Consider the following 22767-nt stretch of genomic DNA (forward strand, 5'->3'; position numbering starts at 1 on the left):
TGAAGAATGTGTGGAAGTCGAGAACATTATCTAGGAAAGCAAAAATGGGTATGTTTGAAGGAATAGTGGTTCCAACAATGTTGTATTGTTGCGAGGCGTGGGCTATGGATAGAGTTGTGCGCAGGAGGGTGGATGTGCTGGAAATGAGATGTTTGAGGACAATGTGTGGTGTGAGGTGGTTTGATTGAGTAAGTAATGTAAGGGTAAGAGAGATGTGTGGAAATAAAAAGAGCGTGGTTGAGAGAGCAGAAGAGGGTGTTTTGAAATGGTTTGGGCACATGGAGAGAATGAGTGAGGAAAGATTGACCAAGAGGATATATGTGTCGGAGGTGGAGGGAACGAGGAGAAGTGGGAGACCAAACTGGAGGTGGAAAGATGGAGTGAAAAAGATTTTGTGTGATCGGGGCCTGAACATGCAGGAGGGTGAAAGGAGGGCAAGAAATAGAGTGAATTGGATCGATGTGGTATACCGGGGTTGACGTGCTGTCAGTGGATTGAATCAGGGCATGTGAAGCATCTGGGGTAAACCATGGAAAGTTGTGTGGGGCTTGGATGTGGAAAGGGAGCTGTGGTTTCAGGCATTATTGCATGACAGCTAGAGACTGAGTGTGAACGAATGGGGCCTTTGTTGTCTTTTCCTAGCGCTACCTCGCACACATAAGGGGGGGAGAGGGATGGTATTCCATGTGTGGCGAGGTGGCGATGGGGAATGAATAAAGGCAGACAGTGTGAATTGTGTGCATGGGTATATATGTATGTGTCTGTGTGTGTATATATATGTGTACATTGAGATGTATAGGTATGTATATTTGCGTGTGTGGATGTGTATGTATATACATTGTGTATGGGGGTGGGTTGGGCCATTTCTTTCGTCTGTTTCCTTGCGCTACCTCGCAAACGCAGGAGACAGCGACAAAGCAAAATGAAATAAATAAATAAATAGTAATTTTAAACATAAAAGGAAAAATTTGAAAATGGATAAAGTAACCTTTAACCAACAGAAGGTTCAAATTAGATGCAAATGGAAACATATCACTGGAAGATGTACTCTCAGAGGCAATGATTCTGGCCATAATACTATTTGTAATCATGATTTGACGTAGATAAGGAGGGAGAGAGAGTGTGGTCAGAGTTTCACAGATGACATGGGAGTAAGTAATGCAATGGAGGGTAAGCAATCAAGAAGTACAGAAAGATTTAGATAGTATCTATAGATGGGTAGATGAGAACTTAATGGAATGTGATGAGAAATCTGAACAAATGTCATGGGGCAATTAATCCTTTTTTTAATGCCTACAAACAGAGATCCTACAGGAATAGAAATCAATAGTGAAACAAAGTCTGAAATTTATGATTCTACCTATGTGAGATGTATAAAAGAAAGAGACAGGAGGTCAAGAGAAAGGTGCAAGAGGTGAAAAAAAGGGCAAATGAGAGTTGGGGTGAGAGAGTATCATTAAATTTTAGGGAGAATAAAAAGATGTTCTGGAAGGAGGTAAATAAAGTGCGTAACACAAGGGAGCAAATGGGAACTTCAGTGAGGGGCGCAAATGGGGAGGTGATAACAAGTAGTGGTGATATGAGAAGGAGATGGAGTGAGTATTTTGAAGGTTTGTTGAATGTGTTTGATGATAGAGTGGCAGATATAGGGTGTTTTGGTCGAGGTGGTGTGCAAAGTGAGAGAGTTAAGGAAAATGATTTGGTAAACAGAGAAGAGGTAGTAAAAGCTTTGCGGAAGATGAAAGGCGGCAAGGCAGCAGGTTTGGATGGTATTGCAGTGGAATTTATTAAAAAAGGGGGTGACTGTATTGTTGACTGGTTGGTAAGGTTATTTAATGTATGTATGACTCATGGTGAGGTGCCTGAGGATTGGCGAAATGCGTGCATAGTGCCATTGTACAAAGGCAAAGGGGATAAGAGTGAGTGCTCAAATTACAGAGGTATAAGTTTGTTAAGTATTCCTGGTAAACTATATGGGAGGGTATTGATTGAGAGGGTGAAGGCATGTACAGAGCATCAGATTGGGGAAGAGCAGTGTGGTTTCAGAAGTGGTAGAGGATGTGTGGATCAGGTGTTTGCTTTGAAGAATGTATGTGAGAAATACTTAGAAAAGCAAATGGATTTGTATGTAGCATTTATGGATCTGGAGAAGGTATATGATAGAGTTGATAGAGATGCTCTGTGGAAGGTATTAAGAATATATGGTGTGGGAGGCAAGTTGTTAGAAGCAGTGAAAAGTTTTTATCGAGGATGTAAGGCATGTGTACGTGTAGGAAGAGAGGAAAGTGATTGGTTCTCAGTGAATGTAGGTTTGCGGCAGGGGTGTGTGATGTCTCCATGGTTGTTTAATTTGTTTATGGATGGGGTTGTTAGGGAGGTGAATGCAAGAGTTTTGGAAAGAGGGGCAAGTATGAAGTCTGTTGGGGATGAGAGAGCTTGGGAAGTGAGTCAGTTGTTGTTCGCTGATGATACAGCGCTGGTGGCTGATTCATGTGAGAAACTGCAGAAGCTGGTGACTGAGTTTGGTAAAGTGTGTGAAAGAAGAAAGTTAAGAGTAAATGTGAATAAGAGCAAGGTTATTAGGTACAGTAGGGTTGAGGGTCAAGTCAATTGGGATGTGAGTTTGAATGGAGAAAAACTGGAGGAAGTGAAGTGTTTTAGATATCTGGGAGTGGATCTGGCAGCGGATGGAACCATGGAAGCAGAAGTGGATCATAGGGTGGGGGAGGGGGCGAAAATTCTGGGAGCCTTGAAGAATGTGTGGAAGTCGAGAACATTATCTCGGAAAGCAAAAATGGGTATGTTTGAAGGAATAGTGGTTCCAACAATGTTGTATGGTTGCGAGGCGTGGGCTATGGATAGAGTGGTGCGCAGGAGGATGGATGTGCTGGAAATGAGATGTTTGAGGACAATGTGTGGTGTGAGGTGGTTTGATCGAGTAAGTAACGTAAGGGTAAGAGAGATGTGTGGAAATAAAAAGAGCGTGGTTGAGAGAGCAGAAGAGGGTATTTTGAAATGGTTTGGTCACATGGAGAGAATGAGTGAGGAAAGATTGACCAAGAGGATATATGTGTCGGAGGTGGAGGGAACGAGGAGAAGAGGGAGACCAAATTGGAGGTGGAAAGATGGAGTGAAAAAGATTTTGTGTGATCGGGGCCTGAACATGCAGGAGGGTGAAAGGAGGGCAAGGAATAGAGTGAATTGGAGCGATGTGGTATACCGGGGTTAACGTGCTGTCAGTGGATTGAATCAAGGCATGTGAAGCGTCTGGGGTAAACCATGGAAAGCTGTGTAGGTATGTATATTTGCGTGTGTGGACGTATGTATATGCATGTGTATGGGGGTGGGTTGGGCCATTTCTTTCGTCTGTTTCCTTGTGCTACCTCGCAAACGCGGGAGACAGCGACAAAGCACAAAAAAAAAAAAAAATGAGTGGATGGGCCATTCTTCTTCTGTTTCCTGGCGCTACCTCACTGACGTGGGAAACAGCAGTTCAGTATAATAAAATAATAAATACCTATGTGAGAATCTTAAATTTATGGAACTTTTTTCTTTTCACTGGAAGCTACAGTCACAGATAAAAGTCCATATCAAGGCCGGGCCTTTACTGCAATATAGAGAGGATTATGAAAGGAAAAAAGAAGAGACAAGTGAAAATATTTACAAATATTGGAGGATGTGAAAAACCTGTCTTAGAAATATGCCAGGTCATAATTATTCAGAAGGACATGAGAAGGTACTGAGTTCCAAAGCTATGAGGTGTAGGGAAAGAAACAGTTATCAAATTGGCCCACCCTTGAGTTGCTAACAGCCATACAGTAGTTATGTGATGCAGCAGCTTTCCGAGTATTGCATGGTCTAGCTAATGGTGGGGGCACATAAGCAGCCAGTTCTTGAGAGCAAAAACCAAAGTAATACCTATAGAACTGAGAAAGTGAACCAACATTGTGGCATACAGCAAAAGGGTCATGTTTTGAAGTTAGCCTGGGAGAGTTTATAAGCTGGAGTGCTTCCACCTGTCAAGTAAGGATGCAGAAGTAGAACCACTCCCAATGTGTGAGCAGTACTCTATGCAAGGACGAATCAGTTCTTTGTATAAACAGAGCAAATTGTTCAGAGGCAAAGAAATTTCAGCATCTAAATAGGACTCCCAGTTTCTTAGAGGCAGACTTACCTATCTACATAATGTGGGTTTTCAAAGAAAGAGTGGATGTTACAGTAATACCAAGTATGTTCATTGTCAAGATTTGGAATAACAGAACCATCAAAGGAGAGATGAAAGTCATGAGGAGTTTTCAAGAGAGAGATGGGTAAAAACAATACTAAAAAGATATTGTTTTCAACCCAAAAAATGAATTGGATGATACTGAGAACATTAGCAACAAGAGACAAACACTTAATTAAAATGTTTAACATATAAAGAATAAGTAAACTTGAAGACTGCTGTGCTGCATAGTCACCAGAACTGGACATAATCAAACAATATCTATCTATTTACTTATTATACTTGATCACCATTTCCAGCATCAGCGAGGTTGTGCCAGGAAACAGATGAAGAATGTCCCATCCACTCATATACACACATATATACATAAATGCCTATACATGCACATATACAAACAAAAAGATATCAACATATACATATACACATACATACACATGCACAAACATATACATATATACACATGTACATATTCAAACTTGCTTGTATTCATCCATTCCTGGCCCCACAGACCTTTCCATGGTTTACCCTAGACGTTTCACATGCCCTGGTACAATCCATTGACAGCATGTCGGCCCCAGTATATCACATCATTCCAGTTCACTCTACTCTATGCACGCCTCTCACCCTCCTGTATGTTCAGGCCCTGATTGCTCAAAATCTTTTTCACTCCATCCTTCAACCTCCAATCTGGCCTCCTGCTTCTCCATGTTCCCTCCACCTCTGACACATATATCCTCTTTGTCAATCTTTCCTCACTCATTCTCTCTATATGTCCAAAACATTTCAACACACCCTTTTCTGCTCTCTCAACCACACTCATTTCCACACATCTCTCTTACCCTTTCATTACTTTACTCGATCAAACCACCTCACACCACATATTATCCTCAAACATTTCATTTCTAACACATCCACCTTCCTCTGTACAACCCTATCTACAGCCCATGCCTTGCAACCATACAATATTGTTGGAAACTACTATTCCTTCAAAGATACCCATTTGTGCTCTCTGAGATAATGTTCTCTCCTTCCACACATTCTTCAGTGCTCCCAGAACTTTCGCCCCCTCCACCACCCTGTGACACTTCCACTTCCATGTTTCCATTCACTGCTAAGTCCACTCCCAGATATCTAAAACATTTCACTTCCTCCAATTTTTCTCCATTCAAACTTACATCCCAATTAACTTATCCCTCAACCCTACTGAACCTAATAACCTTGATCTTATTTACACTTACTCTCAATTTTCTCCTTTCATGCACTTTCCCAAGCTCAGTCACCAACTTCTGCAGTTTCTTGGTTGAATCAGCCACCAGAGCTGTATCATCGGTGAACAACAACTGACACTTCCCAGGCCCTCTTATCCCAAACAGACTGCCTACTCGCCCCTCTCTCCAAAACTCTTGCATTTACTTCTCTAACTATCCCATCTATAAAATGATTAAACAACCATGGGGACATCACACACCCCTGCTGCAGACCGATCTTCACTGGGAACCAATTATTCTCCTCTCTTCTTACTTGTACACATGCCTTACATCCTTGGTAAAAACTTTTCACTGCATCTAGCAGCTTATGTCCCACACCATATACTCTAAAAACCATCAACAAAGCATCTCTATCAACCCTATCATATGCCTTCTCCAGATCCATAAATGCTACATACAAATCCATCTGTTTTTCCAAGAATTTCTCGCACACATTCTTCAAAGTAAACAGCTGATCCACACATCCTTTACCACTTCTGAAACCACACTGCTTTTCCCCAATCTGATCCCTTCACTCTCTTAATCAATACCCTCCAATATAATATCCCTGGAATACTCAACAATTTTCTGCCTCTGTAGTCTGAACACTCACCTTTATCCCCCCTTGCCTTTGTACGATCGCACTATTCATGCATTATGTCAATCCTCAGGCACTTCACCATGACCCATACATACACTGAATATCCTTACCAACCAATCAACAACAGTCGCCCCCTTTCTTAATAAATTCAATTGCAATACTATCCGAACCAATCACTTTGCCTGATTTCATCTTCCGCAAAGCTCTCACTACCTCTTCTCTGTTTACCAAACCATTCTCCCTCTCACTTCGCGCAGCGCCCCGATCCAAACACCCTATATCTGTCAATCTATCATCAAACACATTCAACAAACCTTCAAAATACTCACACCATCTCCTTCTCACTTCATCACTAATTATTACTTCCCCCTTGCCTCCTTCGCTGATGTTCCCATCTGTTTCTTGTCTTACGCATGTTATTTACCTCCTTCAAAACATCTTTTTATTCTCCCTAAAGTTTAATGATACTCTCTCACCCCAACTCTCATTAGCCCTCTTTTTCAGTCCGTGCTCCTTCCTCTTGCCCTTCTGCTGCTTTCTTTTATACATTTCCCAGTCATTTGCACTCTTTCCTTGTAAATATCATCCAAACACATCTCTTATTTTTCACAAACAACTTTACTTCTTCATCCCACCCCTCACTACCCTTTCTAATCTGCCCACCTCACATCTTTCTCATGCCGCATGCATCTTTTGCACATGCCATCACTGCTTCCCTAAATACATCCAATTCCTCACCCACTCCCCTCATGTCATTTGCTTTCACATTTTGCCATTCAACACTCAATATCTCCTGGTACTCCCTCAGACAAGTCTCCTTTCCAAGCTCACTTACTCTCACCACTCTCTTCTCTCCAACATTCGCTCTTCTTTTTTGAAAAACTCTACAAATCTTCACCTTCGCCTCCACAAGATAGTGATCAGACATCCCTCCAGCTGCCCCTCCCTGCATATTAACATCCACAAGTCTCTCTTTTACAAGCCTGTCAATTAACATGTAATCCAATAATGCCCTTTGACCATCTCTCCTACTCACATATGTATACTTATGTATATCTCTCCTTTTAAACCAGGTACTTCCAATCACCAGTCTTTTTTCAGCACACAAATCCAAAAGCTCTTCTCCAGATCCATTCACAGTTCTGAACACCTCATGTACACCAATTATACCCTCAACTGCCACATTACTCACCTTCACATTTAAATCACCCATCACTAACACCCGGTCTCTCGCATCAAAGCTGCTGACACACTCACTCAGCTGCACCCAAAACACTTGCCTCTCATGATCTTTCTTCTCATGACTAGATGCATAAGCACCAATAATCACCCATCTCACTCCATTCCCTTTCAGTTTTACCCATATCAATCTAGAACTGAACAAGAATGGCAGAATACGGAAGCATTTCACAAGAAAAATAAGTGGACAGGGCCTATGAACTACCATGAAAGATTAAAAGAGGTAGAGCTTTACAGTCTCTTTCACAGGGAGAATTTTTTTTTCTATATTCTTATTATACTATGTCGCTGTCTCCCACGTTAGCGAGGTAGCACAAGGATACAGACGAAAGAATGGACCAACCCACCCACATACACATGTATATACATAAACGCCCAGACATGCACATATACATACCTATACATTTCAATGTATACATACATATACATACACTTACATATACATATATACACATGTACATATTCATACTTGCTGCCTTAATCCATTCCCGTCACCACTCCATCAAATGGGAAATGGCACTCCCTCCCCCGTGCGCATGCAAGGCAGCGCTAGGAAAAGACAAAGGCCACATTCGTTCACACTCAGTCTCTAGCTGTCATGTGTAATGTACCGAAACCATAGCTCCCTTTCCACAACCAGGTCCTACAAAACTTTCATGGTTTACCCCAGATGCTTCATATGCCCTGCTTCAGTCCATTGACAGCAAGTCGAACCCAGTATACCACATTGTTCCAATTCACTCTATTCCTTGCACGCCTTTCACCCACCTGTATACTCAGGCCCCAATCGCTCAAAATCTTTTTCGCTCCATCCTTCCACCACTAATTTGGTCTCCCACTTCTTCTCGTTCCCTCCACCTCTGACACATATATCCTCTTTGTCAATCTTTCCTTACTCATTCTCTCCATGTGACCAAACCATTTCAATACACCATCTTCTGCTCTCTCAACCACACTCTTTTTATTACCACACATCTCTCTTACCCTTTCATTACTTACTCAATCAAACCACCACACAACCCATATTGTCCTCAAACATCTCATTTCCAACACATCTACCGTCCTCCGCACAACCCTATCTATAGCAAATGCCTTACAACCATATAACACTGTTGGAACCACTATTCCTTCAAACATACCCATTTTTGCTCTTCAAGATAATGTTCTCGACTTCCACACATTCTTCAATGCTCCCAAAACCTTCGCCCCCTCCCCAACCCTGTGACTCACTTCTGCTTCCATGGATCCATCCGCTGCCATATCCACTCCCAGATATCTAAAACACTTCACTTCCTCAAGTTTTTCTCCATTCAAACTTATCTCCCAATTTACTTGTCCCTCAATTCTATTGAACCTAATAACCTTGCACTTATTCACATTTGCTCTCATTTTTCTTCTTTCACACACTTTACCAAACTCAGTCACCAACTCCGGCAGTTTCTCACCTAAATCAGCCATCAGCGCTGTAACACCAGTGACCAACAAATGACTCACTTCCCAAGCCCTCTCATCCACAACAGACTGCGTACTTGCCCCTCTCTCCAAAACTCTTACATTCACCTCCCTAACAACCCATCCATAAACAAACTAAACAACCATGGAGACATCACGCACCCCTGCCGCTAACCGACATTCATTGGGAACCAATCACTTTCCTCTCTCCCTACTCGTACACATGCCTTGCTTCCTCAATAAAATTTTTTCACTGCTTCTAGCAACTTACCTCCCACACCATACACTCTTAATACCTTCCACAAAGCATCTCTATCAACTCTATCATATGCCTTCTCCAGATCCATATGTGCTACATACAAATCTATCTGTTTGTCTTAAGTATTTCTCATATACATTCTTCAAAGCAAACACTTGATCCACACATCCTCTACCACTTCTGAAACCACACTGCTCTTCCCCAATCTGATGCTCTGTACACGCCTTCACCCTCTCAATCAATACCCTCCCATATGATTTCCCAGGAATACTCAACAAACTTTTACCTCTGTAATTTGAACACTCACCTTTATCCCCTTTGCCTTTGTACAATGGCACTATGCAAGCATTCTGCCAATTCTTAGGCACTTCACCATGAACCATACATACCTTGAATATCCTCACCAACCATTCAACAACACAGTCACCCCCTTTTTTAATAAATTCCACTGCAATACCATCCAAACCTGCCGCCTTGCTGGCTTTCATCTCTCACTTCGCATACTACCTCAACCAAAACACCCTATATGTGCCACTCTATCATCAAACACATTCAACAAACCTTCAAAATACTCACTCCATCTCCCTCTCACTTCACCACTACTTATTTTTACCTCCCCATTTGCCCCTTTCACCAATATTCCCATTTGTTCTCTTGTCTTACGCACTTTATTCACCTTCAAAACATCTTTTTATTCTCCCTAAAATTCAGTGACACTCTCTCATCCCAACTCTCATTTGCCCTCTTTTTCACTTCTTGCACCTTTCTCTTGACCTCTTGACCTCCCAGTCATTTGCACTATTTTCCTGCAAAAATCATCCTAATGCCTCTCTCTTCTCTTTCACTAACAATCTTACTTCTTCATCCCACCACTCACTACCCTTTCTAATCTGCCCAACTCCCACCTTTATCATGTCACTGGCATCTTTTGCACAAGCCATCACTTCTTCCCTAAATACATCCCATTCCTCCCTCACTCCCCTTAGGTCATTTGCTCTCACCTTTTTCCATTCTACACTCAGTCTCTCCTGGTACTTCCTCATACAAGTCTCCTTTCCATACATAGTTATTATATAACTTTGAATTTATAGCATCATTACAAAGGACAGTGGTGAGCAGTGGGTCATTAAAGGTAAAAAAGCTTTTAGGGTTAAATGATAGATAAGCAAAGTACAGGCTGCTCTTGACAAACGAGTTCCGTTGACTGACCTGTCGTCTCTCGAAATGGACATAAGTTGGACGTATGTCACCATGGCATGTAGAATTCTTATACTTGTACAGCATTCTTTTGTTCTACTCAATTTCTATCATGATTATCTGATTCTTTAGTAACTAGCTTTATCATATAATCCAATAGTTTCTTCTTACCTTGTATTTAAGATTCTTTGGTTCAGAGACTTATTCATTCAAGCTTTCAATGAACTTTTTGGCAGCTCCTTCCTCAGCACTTGCTGCTTCACACATGACTCAAATGTTATGCAAGCTATATCTTCTTTTAAATCTATTCAACCTACCATGACTTGCTGCAAATTTCTCGATGTAATCCTGTCCCACTCACTCCTTCAAAGTCTCAAAAAGACTTCTAGCCTTTGCCTGAGTTGTTTGTAAGCTTAGTGGTACACAATTCTTAATATGATCTTCCATCCACAGCATCAACAACTTTTCACTGCTTCATGTATATTTTCTTTGTCCTTTAAAATTGTGGAGAACATCAAATGGGACAACTGTAGATAATGTGCAATCACATTAACTTTTTTTCTCCCTTATACTGGATGATTACCTTCATTTTCAGTTTCAAATCAAACATCTTCCTCAGCTCCTTGCCAGATCTATCAACATATGATTGGTTTTTCCTCTTGCTCGTCATCTTCTTTGGCATTTAATAAGAAAATGGTTTAATCCAGCATGAAAATTCATTAGATAAACTTGAAAAGCATGCACTTACTGAATGGTAACTGAGAACTAGAACTGAGATAGATGATATGATGTACATACACACAGCTGTTAGCACTGGTGGATATATGACCAAGCATAATTTTCATATTTACATATATTTCTAATTTACATATTTTCCATCAGAGCATCAGATTGGAGAATAGCAGTGTGGTTTCAAAAATGGTAAAGGATGTGTGCATCAGGTGTTTGCTTTGAAGAATGTTTGTGAGAAATACTTAGAAAAACAAATAGATTTGTATGTAGCATTTATGGATTTGGAGAAGGCATATGATACGAGTTGATAGAGATGTACTGTGGAAGGTATTAAGAGTATATGGTGTGGGAGGTAAGAAGCTAGAAGCAGTGGAAAGTTTTTATCGAGGATGTAAGGCATGTGTACAAGTAGGAAGAGAGGAAAGTGATTGGTTCCCAGTGAATATCAGTTTGTGACAGGGATGTATGATGTCCTCATGGTTGTTTAATTTGTTTATGGATAGAGTGGTTAGGGAGGTGAATACAACAGTTTTGGAGAGAGGGGCAAGTATGCAGATTGTTGTTGATGAAAGGGCTTTGGAAGTGAGTCAATTGTTGTTTGCTGATGGTACAGTGCTGGTGGCTGATTTGGGAGAGAAACTGCAGGAAGTGAAGTGTTTTAGATATCTGGGAGTGGATTTGGCAGCGGATGGAAACATGGAAGTGGAAGTGAGTCACAGGGTGGGGGAGGAGGTGAAGGTTCTGGGAGCAATGAAGAATGTGTGGAAGGCGAGAACATTATCTTGGAGAGCAAAAATGGGTATGTTTGAAGGAACAGTGGTTTCAACAATGTTTTATGGTTGCGAGGTGTGGGCTATAGATAGGGTTGTGCGGAAGAGGATGGATGTGTTGGAACTGAGATGTTTGAGGACAATATGTGGTGTTAGGAGGTTTGATCGAGTAAGTAACGAAAGGGTAAGAGAGATGTGCGGTAACAAAAAGAGTGTGGTTGAGAGAGCAGAAGAGCATGTATTGAAATGGTTTGGTCACATGGAGAGAATGAGTGTGACAAAGAGGATATATGTGTCAGAGGTGGAGGGAACGAGAAGTGGGAGACCAAATTGGAGGTGGAAGGATGCAGTGAAAAAGACTTTGAGCGGTCACGGTCTGAACATACACAAGGGTGAAAGGCGTGCAAGGTATAGAGTGACCTGGAACGATGTGGTATACTGGGGCCAACGTGCTGTCAATGGATCGAACCAGGGCATGTGAAGCGTCTGGGGTAAACCATGGAAAGTTTTGTGGGGCCTGGGTGTGGAAAGGGAACTATGGTTTCGGTGCATTACACATTACAGCTAGAGACTGAGTGTGAACGAATGGGGCCTTTGTTGTCTTTTCCTAGCCCTACCTCGCATGCACATGGGGAAGGGGGGGTGCCATTTCATGTGTGGCGATGTGAATGGACAAAGGCAGCAAGTATGAATATTTACATTTGTATATATGTATATGTCTGTGTATGTATGTGTATGTATATGTTGTAATGTATAGGTATGTATATGTGCTTGTGTGGGCGTGTATGAATATAAATGTGTATGTGGTTGGATTGGGCCATTCTTTCATCTGTTTCCTGGCACTACCTCGCTAACATGGGAGACAGCGACAAAGTATGATAAATAATATAAATAATATTTTTTCCAGTTGTATGTATGGATAGTCGTAAGTTGCAAAGTTGTAAGTCGGGAAGCAACTGTATAATACTGGGATTACACTTTAATATTATACCAAAGGGAGCAGGAATTTCTAATTTCCCTTGTTCATTAGCATCTCTTGTAAGAAGAAGTAACTTTTCACAAGTTCAAGAGCAATTTTTTCCTTGAAGGAATAGTAGTATAGTGGTTCCAACAATGTTATATGGTTGCAAGGCATGGGCTATAGATAGGGTTGTGTGGAGGAGGGTGGATGTGTTGGAAATGAAATCTTTGAGGACAATATGTGGTGTGAGGTGGTTTGATCAAGTAAGTAATGAAAGAGTAAGAGAGATATGTGGTAATAAAGAGAGTGTGGTTGAGAGAGCAGAAGAGGGTGTATTGAAATGGTTTGGTCACATGGAGAGAATGAGTAAGAAAAGATTGACAAAGAGGATATATGTGTCAAAGATGGAGGGAACAAGAAGTGGGATATATTTCTACTTCAGTAGAAAGAGTAATGAAAGTAAATATTTACTGGGGTCGATGTGCTTCTATGGACTAAATCTGGGCATACAAAAAATCCAGGGTAAACCATGGAAAGGCCTGTCAGGCCTTGCTGTGGATAAGGGAGCTGCGGTTTTTGTGCATTACACATGATGGCAAGAGAATGGATGCGAGTGGATGTGGCCTTTCTTTGTTCCAGGTGCTACCTTGCTAATGCGGGAAACAGCAATTATGCATGGAAAAAAAATAATGTATTTCAGTACACCAGTGTGATTCACTTTAACAGTGTTTGGTATCTGGGGACTTACAATGTCTGTATTCAGTTTGTACATGAAGAATGCAGAAAAATAACTAAATTACATGGATTCTCCTCCAACTTTATGTACTTATTGTCTTTCTTTCTTTGCAACATTCCTAGATGCCATAATATATTTGAATCTTATTTACATGAATATAAACCTTTTTTAATTAGAACAGAAAAAAGTCATTAAAGTTATTGTTATATCAGAGCACTAAATATCTTTAAAATTCTGGTTTTTGGTTTGAATATGAAAAACAATCAATGGCAACTTGACTGTTTGAATTATCTGACTTGTCTAACTATGCTATATAGCCAAGTGGAATGCTAATGCTGACACTAGTATTAATATCATGGCAACTGCATAAGCTCTCTAGAATATTCTCTGAATCACGGAGCTGAATATGCTCATTACACTCTTTCAGGACTAACCCTTATGATGAAATTTACTCTGATGCTTTACTTCTGGATCATTTTCTTGACCCAAAAGTCCAATATGATTCCAATTACCAGCTCATTTACCAGAGGACTTAAAGATATAAATTACTGCATCATTCTTATCTCTAGTATTCAGCAGACAGAAAAAATACAGAAATTCTTTTTTACAAGAAATGACTATACTATTTTGTTTACTTGTGAAAATAAATATTTCCCAAAATGTTAAAATCAAAAAAATACTTAACAGCCTGTTCAAATGAGAAGGGGATATTAGATGAATATCTAAATAACTTACACACTTTCCCTGGGTCAGACGAACTGCTGGCTGACAGGAAAACATTCTGCAATTTCCCAGAATATTAAAATCAAGAAAATGACTATACTATTTTGTTTACTTGTGAAAATAAATATTTCCCAAAATGTTAAAATCAAAAAAATACTTAACATCCTGTTCAAATGAGAAGGGGATATTAGATGTATATCTAAACAACTTACAAACTTTCCCTGAGTCAGACGATCTGCTGGCTGACAGGATAACATTCTGCAATTTCTTCCAAGAGCAAATTTCTCTTCTTTGAGAGTAGAGCTGAGTGGGAACCCATAGCTTAAATGTGGGATTTCAGAAGGGTGCAATGGGTTCAACGGCAGAGCTTCTTGGCTTGTGAGATTATCAGAAGCAAGAACTTGGTCAACTGTTGTACTATCATATTCAGGTACTGGAGACTGTGAAGACATGACAAACTGTTCTCTTTTTGATTTCAAGTCAAATCCATGTTGTGCATCACACAATGAATTATATGCTGAATCAGAAGAATGTTCATCACTTTTTTTCTTTGGGGATATTATGTCAGAGTTGTCCTTACTTTTAGTTTCTTTCTGATTGAAAGGGTTTTTGGAAAATTTCTCCTCAATCAACTGGTAACAGCAACCAATATTACAAAGAAATTCAACATTAGGATTTGACAGAAATAATCGTAAACTATTTGGTGCAAGGTTACCACAAGTGTGGAGCCCAACTAACCCTAAATGAGGATCGTCATTTATTTGACTATTTTTACCTCCAGGACCTAAACAAGGAAGAAAACTTTCATGAGATTCTTTTTTAGGGATGAAAGCATTTTGATTTAAAGAATTTTTTAAAAGCTTTGGAGAATGAATCTCTGAATTTTCAAATATTTCCAAATTTTCCATATTTTCTTCGAGTTCTACATCAGTTTCAGAAGTCTGTTTAAAAGCTGGGTCACACATGACTTCTTTGATTTTATTCTTACCCATATTTTCAGTTTTTAAATCATTTCCACATTTATCAACCTTGTCAGAATCAAAAGTCGAAGAATACTTTATCATATGTTTTTCTTCACCAATAATATCTCTAACAATTTGAACTAAGTTTGTATCATCAGTTATGAAACTTGTAATTCCAATATATCTACCACAAACTTTAGGCCTTGGATTTAAGAAACTGGATGACACTTCCTCAATTTTTCCTTGAGTTTCACTGTTTTGCTTTGAATGACCTTCCCTCCCTTGTTTTCCTCTCATCTTTACAAATCTTCCATCCATTATGCGCGGTTCACTTTGCTTCACCTTTCCCCAGCGTCTCTGTGAAGTATATGCAAAGTTTAAGTGAAACTAAAATGTACATAATGTAAAATGACAGTTGCTTATATGAATATCCATCAGAGTAAAGTTGGAATTGAAATAAAGATAATGAATGAAATTCTAAAGATGCATGGGTTATAATCATTATATACAATTTGTAGCCTAGTAACCCTTTAACGTCTCACTAAATGATTCCTTACTACCTTAAAAATTCACATATTTCAAGTTGCTTAAAAATGAATGTAACCATCCAGTTTAAAAGATATTAATTTTTCTTCTTTGTTTGCCATTTCTCACACTAGTGAGGTAACAGGATCAGACATAGAAAGGTCACTTTTGCTCACATCCATCCTCTAGCTATCATGTTCGGTGCAAATATACCAATAAGAAAATCATTTCAGAAGTATATTATGTTCATTACTTTTACAGTAATAACATTTAGAAATTCTACAGATGTTTCAGCTCAATGCAGTATAAAGTGCAAGAATGTGTCCTGAGTGTCAACTGAGTTAACACTGTGTGTGTCATTTATTCACACCAAAATACAGATCACTGAATTTCATCATGTTTTATCTTACATTATACATCTTTTCTTGCAATAATTAGGGAGGGTCACGGATTTTTTCATAATGGCAAAACCATTTATTATCCATTGTACTTGATTACCATTTCCCACGTTAGCAAGGTAGCGCAAGGAAACAGACAAAGAAAGACCCATCCACTCATATACACACATATATACATACATATAAATATACATATAAACTTATGAATATATAAACCAAGATGAGAAAAAAGGAGAAATAGGTGGTATGTTTGAGGAAAGGAACCTGGATGTTTTGGCTCTGAGTGAAATGAAGCTCAAGGGTAAAGGGGAAGAGTGGTTTGGGAATGTCTTGGGAGTAAAGTTGGGGGTTAGTGAGAGGACAAGAGCAAGGGAAGGAGTAGCACTACTCCTGAAACAGGAGTGGTGGGAGTATGTGATAGAGTGTAAGAAAATAAACTCTAGATTGATATGGGTAAAACTGAAAGTTGATGGAGAGAGATGGGTGATTATTGGTGCATATGCACCTGGGCATGAGAAGAAAGATCACGAGAGGCAAGTGTTTTGGGAACAGCTGAATGAGTGTGTTAGTGGTATTGATGCACAAGACCGGGTTATAGTGATGGGTGATTTGAATGCATAGGTGAGTAATGTGTCAGTTGAGGGAATAATTGGTGTACATGGGGTGTTCAGTGTTGTAAATGGAAATGGTGAAGAGCTTGTAGATTTATGTGCTGAAAAAGGACTGGTGATTGGAAATACCTGGTTTAAAAAGAGAGATATACATAAGTATATGTATATGAGTAGGAGAGATGGCCAGAGAATGTTATTGGATTACGTGTTAATTGATACGCATGCAAAAGAGAGACTTTTGGATGTTAATGTGCTGAGGGGTGCAACTGGAGGGATGTCTGATCATTATATTGTGGAGGCGAAGGTGAAGATTTGTAGAGGTTTTCAGAAAAGAGGAATGTTGGGGAGAAGAGAGAGGTGAGAGTAAGGGAGCTTGGGAAGGAGACCTGTGTGAGGAAGTACCAGGAGAGACTGAGTTCAAAATGGAAAAAGGTGAGAACAAAGGAGGTAAGGGGAGTGGGGGAGGAATGGGATGTATTTAGGGAAGCAATGATGGCTTACACAAAAGATGCTTGTGACATGAGAAGCGTGGGAGGTGGGCAGATAAGAAAGGGTAGTGAGTGGTGGGATGAAGAAGGAAGATTATTAGTGAAAGAGAAGAGAGAGGCATTTGGACGATTTTTGCAGGGAAATAATGCAAATGAGTGGGAGATGTATAAAAGGAAGAGGCAGGAGGTCAAGAGAAAGGTGCAAGAGGTGAAAAAGAGGGCAAATGAGAGTTGGAGTGAGAGAGTATCATTAAATTTTAGGGAGAATAAAAAGATGTTTTGGAAGGAGGTAGATAAAGTGCGTAAGACAAGGGAACAAATGGGAACTTCAGTGAAGGGGGCTAATGGGGAGGTGATAACAAGTAGTGGTGATGTGAGAAGGAGATGTAATGAGTTTTTTGAAGCTTTGTCAAATGTGTTTGATGACAAAGTGGCAGATATAGGGTGTTTTGGTCGAGGTGGTGTGCAATGTGAGAGGGTTAGGGAAAATGATTTGATAAACAGAGAAGAGGTAGTAAAAACTTTGCGGAAGATGAAAGCCAGCAAGGCAGCAGGTTTGGATGGTATTGCAGTGGAATTTATTAAAAAAGGGGGTGACTGTATTGTTGACTGGTTGGTAAGGTTATTTAATGTATGTATGATTCATGGTGAGATGCCTGAGGATTGGCGGAATGCTTGCATAGTGCCACTGTACAAAGGCAAAGGGGACAAAGGTGAGTGCTCAAATTACAGAGGTATAAGTTTGTTGAGTATTCCTGGGAAATTATATGGGAGGGTATTGATTGAGAGGGTGAAGGCATGTACAGAGCATCCCATTGGGGAAGAGCAGTGTGGTTTCAGAAGTGGTAGAGAATGTGTGGATCAGGTGTTTGCTTTGAAGAATGTATGTCAGAAATACTTAGAAGAGCAAATGGATTTGTATGTAGCATTTATGGATCTGGAGAAGGCATATGATAGAGTTGATAGAGATGCTATGTGGAAGGTATTAAGAATATATGGTGTGGAAGGCAAGTTGTTAGAAGCAGTGAAAAGTTTTTATCAAGGATGTAAGGCTTGTGGACGTGTAGGAAGAGAGGAAAGTGATTGGTTCTCAGTGAATGTAGGTTTGCGGCAGGGGTATGTGATGTCTCCATGGTTGTTTAATTTGTATATGGATGGGGTTGTTAGGGAGGTGAATGCAAGAGTTTTGGAAAGAGGGGCAAGTATGCAGTCTGTTGTGGATGAAAGAGCTTGGGAAGTAAGTCAGTTGTTGTTCACTGATGATACAGCGCTGGTGGCTGATTCATGTGAGAAACTGCAGAAGCTGGTGACTGAGTTTGGTAAAGTGTGTGAAAAAAGAAAGTTGAGAGTAAATATGAAAAGAGCAAGGTTAGTAGGGTTGAGGGTCAAGTCAATTGGGAGGTAAGTTTGAATGGAGAAAAACTGGAGGAAGTGAAGTGTTTTAGATATCTGGGAGTGGATTTGGCAGTGGATGGAACCATGGAAGCAGAAGTGAATCATAGGGTGGGAGAGGGGGCGAAAATTCTGGGAGCCTTGAAGAATGTGTGGAACTCGAGAACATTATCTCGGAAAGCAAAAATGGGTATGTTTGAAGGAATAGTGATTCCAACAATGCTGTATGGTTGCGAGGTGTGGGCTATGGATAGAGTTGTTCGGGGGAGGGTGGATGTGCTGGAAATGAGATGTTTGAGGACAATATGTGGTGTGAGGTGGTTTGATCGAGTAAGTAATAATACGGTAAGAGAGATGTGTGAAAAGAAAAAAAGTGTGGTTGAGAGAGCAGAAGAGAGTGTTTTGAAATGGTTTGGTCACATGGAGAGAATGAGTGAGGAAAGATTGACCAAGAGGATATATGTGTCAGAGGTGGAGGGAACGAGGAGAAGTGGGAGACCAAATTACAGGTGGAAAGATGGAGTGAATAAGATATTGAGTGATCAGGGCCTGAACATGCAGGAGGGTGAAAGGCGTGCAAGGAATAGACTGAATTGGAACGATGTGGTATACCGGGATCAACGTGCTGTCAATGGATTGAACCAGGGCATGTGAAGCGTCTGGGGTAAACCATAGAAAGTTCTGTGGGGCCTGGATGTGGAAAGGGAGCTGTGGTTTCGGCGAATTATTACATGACACATGACAGCTAGAGACTGAGTGTGAACGAATGTGGCCTTTGTTGTCTTTTCCTAGCGCTACCTCGCACACATGAGCGGGGAGGGGGTGTTATTTCATGTGTGGCGAGGTGGCGATGGGAATGAATAAAGGCAGACAGTGTGAATTGTGTACATGTGTATATATGTATATGTTTATGTGTGTATAAATTATGTATACGTTGAGATGTATAGGTATGTATATTTGAATGCGTGGACGTGTATGTTTATACATGTGTATGTGGGTGGGTTGGGCCATTCTTTCGTCTGTTTCCTTGTGCTACCTCGCTAACGCGGGAGACAGCGACAAAGTGAAATAAATAAATAAAAATGAATTAATAAACATATACATATATGCATGAGACCAGGTTATAGTGATGGGTGATTTGAATGCAAAGGTGAGTAATGTGGCAGTTGAGGGAATAACTGGTGTTCAGTGTTGTAAATGGAAATGGTGAAGAGCTTGTAGATTTATGTGCTGAAAAAAGACTGGTGATTGGGAATACCTGGTTTAAAAAGAGAGATATACATAAGTGTACAGAATGGAAAAAGGTGAGAACAATGGAAGTAAGGGGAGTGGGGGAGGAATGGGATGTATTTAGGGAATCAGTGATGGATTGCGCAAAAGATGCTTGTGGCATGAGAAGAGTGGGAGGTGGGCTGTTTAGAAAGGGTAGTGAGTGGTGGGATGAAGAAGTAAGAGTATTAGTGAAAGAGAAGAGAGAGGCATTTGGACGATTTTTGCAGGGAAAAAATGCAATTGAGTGGGAGAAGTATAAAAGAAAGAGACAGGAGGTCAAGAGAAAGGCGCAAGAGGTGAAAAAAAGGGCAAATGAGAGTTGGGGTGAGAGACTATCAGTAAATTTTAGGGAGAATAAAAAGATGTTCTGGAAGGAGGTAAATAGGGTGCGTAAGACAAGGGAGCAAATGGGAACTTCAGTGAAGGGCGTAAATGGGGAGGTGATAACAAGTAGTGGTGATGTGAGAAGGAGATGGAATGAGTATTTTGAAGGTTTGTTGAATGTGTCTGATGACAGAGTGGCAGATATAGGGTGATTGGGTCGAGGTGGTGTGCAAAGTGAGAGGGTTAGGGAAAATGATTTGGTAAACAGAGAAGAGGTAGTAAAAGCTTTGCGGAAGATGAAAGCCGGCAAGGCAGCAGGTTTGGATGGTATTGCAGTGGAATTTATTAAAAAAGGGGGTGACTGTATTGTTGACTGGTTGGTAAGGTTATTTAATGTATGTATGACTCATGGTGAGGTGCCTGAGGATTGGCGGAATGCGTGCATAGTGCCATTGTACAAAGGCAAAGGGGATAAGAGTGAGTGCTCAGATTACAGAGGTATAAGTTTGTTGAGTATTCCTGGTAAATTATATGGGAGGGTATTGATTGAGAGGGTGAAGGCATGTACAGAGCATCAGATTGGGGAAGAGCAGTGTGGTTTCAGAAGTGGTAGAGGATGTGTGGATCAGGTGTTTGCTTTGAAGAATGTATGTGAGAAATACTTAGAAAAGCAAATGGATTTGTATGTAGCATTTATGGATCTGGAGAAGGCATATGATAGAGTTGATAGAGATGCTCTGTGGAAGGTATTAAGAATATATGGTGTGGGAGGCAAGTTGTTAGAAGCAGTGAAAAGTTTTTATCGAGGATGTAAGGCATGTGTACGTGTAGGAAGAGAGGAAAGTGATTGGTTCTCAGTGAATGTAGGTTTGCGGCAGGGGTGTGTGATGTCTCCATGGTTGTTTAATTTGTTTATGGATGGGGTTGTTAGGGAGGTAAATGCAAGAGTTTTGGAAAGAGGGGCAAGTATGAAGTCTGTTGGGGATGAGAGAGCTTGGGAAGTGAGTCAGTTGTTGTTCGCTGATGATACAGCGCTGGTGGCGGATTCATGTGAGAAACTGCAGAAGCTGGTGACGGAGTTTGGTAAAGTGTGTGGAAGAAGAAAGTTAAGAGTAAATGTGAATAAGAGCAAGGTTATTAGGTACAGTCGGATTGAGGGTCAAGTCAATTGGGAGGTGAGTTTGAATGGTGAAAAACTGGAGGAAGTGAAGTGTTTTAGATATCTGGGAGTGGATCTGTCAGCGGATGGAACCATGGAAGCGGAAGTGGATCATAGGGTGGGGGAGGGGGCGAAAATTTTGGGAGCCTTGAAAAATGTGTGGAAGTCGAGAACATTATCCCGGAAAGCAAAAATGGGTATGTTTGAAGGAATAGTAGTTCCAACAATGTTGTATGGTTGCGAGGCGTGGGCTATGGATAGAGTTGTGCGCAGGAGGATGGATGTGCTGGAAATGAGATGTTTGAGGACAATGTGTGGTGTGAGGTGGTTTGATCGAGTAAGTAACGTAAGGGTAAGAGAGATGTGTGGAAATAAAAAGAGCGTGGTTGAGAGAGCAGAAGAGGGTGTTTTGAAATGGTTTGGGCACATGGAGAGAATGAGTGAGGAAAGATTGACCAAGAGGATATATGTGTCGGAGGTGGAGGGAACGAGGAGAAGAGGGAGACCAAATTGGAGGTGGAAAGATGGAGTGAAAAGGATTTTGTGTGATCGGGGCCTGAACATGCAGGAGGGTGAAAGGAGGGCAAGGAATAGAGTGAATTGGAGCGATGTGGTATACAGGGGTTGACGTGCTGTCAGTGGATTGAATCAAGGCATGTGAAGCGTCCGGGGTAAACCATGGAAAGCTGTGTAGGTATGTATATTTGCGTGTGTGGACGTGTGTATGTACATGTGTATGGGGGGGGTTGGGCCATTTCTTTCGTCTGTTTCCTTGCGCTACCTCGCAAACGCGGGAGACAGCGACAAAGTATAAAAAAAAAAAAAAAAAAAAAAAAAAAAAATACATAAGTATACGTATGTAAGTAGGAGAGATGGCCGGAGAGCATTATTGGATTACATGTTAATTGACAGGGGCATGAAAGAGAGACTTTTGGATGTTAATGTGCTGAGAGGTGCAACTGGAGGGATGTTCAATCAGTATTTTGTGGAGGCGAAAGTGAACATTTGTACAGGTTTTCAGAAAAGAAGAGAGAATGTTGGAGTGAAGATAGTGGTGAGAGTAAGTGAGCTTGGGAAGGAGACTTGTGTGAAGAAGTACCAGGAGAGACTGAGTACAAAATGGAAAAAGGTGAGAACAAATGACTTAAGGGGAGTGGAGGAGGAATGGGATGTATTTAGGGAAGCAGTGATGGCTTGCGCAAAAGATGCTTGTGGCATGAGAAGCGTGGGAGGTGGGCAGATTAGAAAGGGTAGTGAGTGGTGGGATGAAGAAGGAAGATTATTCGTGAAAAAGAAGAGAGAGGCATTTGGACTTTTTGCAGGGAAATAATGCAAATGAGTGGGAGATGTATAAAAGAAAGAGACAGGAGGTCAAGAGAAAGGTGAGAGAGTTGAAAAAGAGGGCAAATGAGAGTTGGGGTGAGAGAGTATCATTAAATTTTAGGGAGAATAAAAAGATGTTTTGGAAGGAGGTAAATAAAGTGTGTAAGACAA

At 40.7% G+C, this 22767-nt stretch overlaps 1 protein-coding gene across 6 annotated transcripts in view; it reads right to left on the reverse strand.

Annotated features, from left to right (window-relative positions):
* Positions 1-22767, reverse strand: part of LOC139750877 (probable methyltransferase-like protein 25) — a 221376-nt gene that overhangs the window by 96466 nt on the left and 102143 nt on the right. For 5 of the 6 annotated variants that reach the window (XM_071665729.1, XM_071665726.1, XM_071665732.1 and 2 more), the window contains one exon: positions 14355-15461. In XM_071665729.1, the coding sequence (XP_071521830.1) occupies positions 14355-15461 (1107 nt within the window). Of the gene's footprint in view, positions 1-13486; positions 14237-14299; positions 15462-22767 lie in introns of those variants that run through there. The other variant, XM_071665730.1, reaches the window with a different exon arrangement.

The sequence above is a fragment of the Panulirus ornatus genome, chromosome 10, assembly GCF_036320965.1.
Source record: "Panulirus ornatus isolate Po-2019 chromosome 10, ASM3632096v1, whole genome shotgun sequence".
NCBI lineage: Eukaryota > Metazoa > Arthropoda > Malacostraca > Decapoda > Palinuridae > Panulirus > Panulirus ornatus.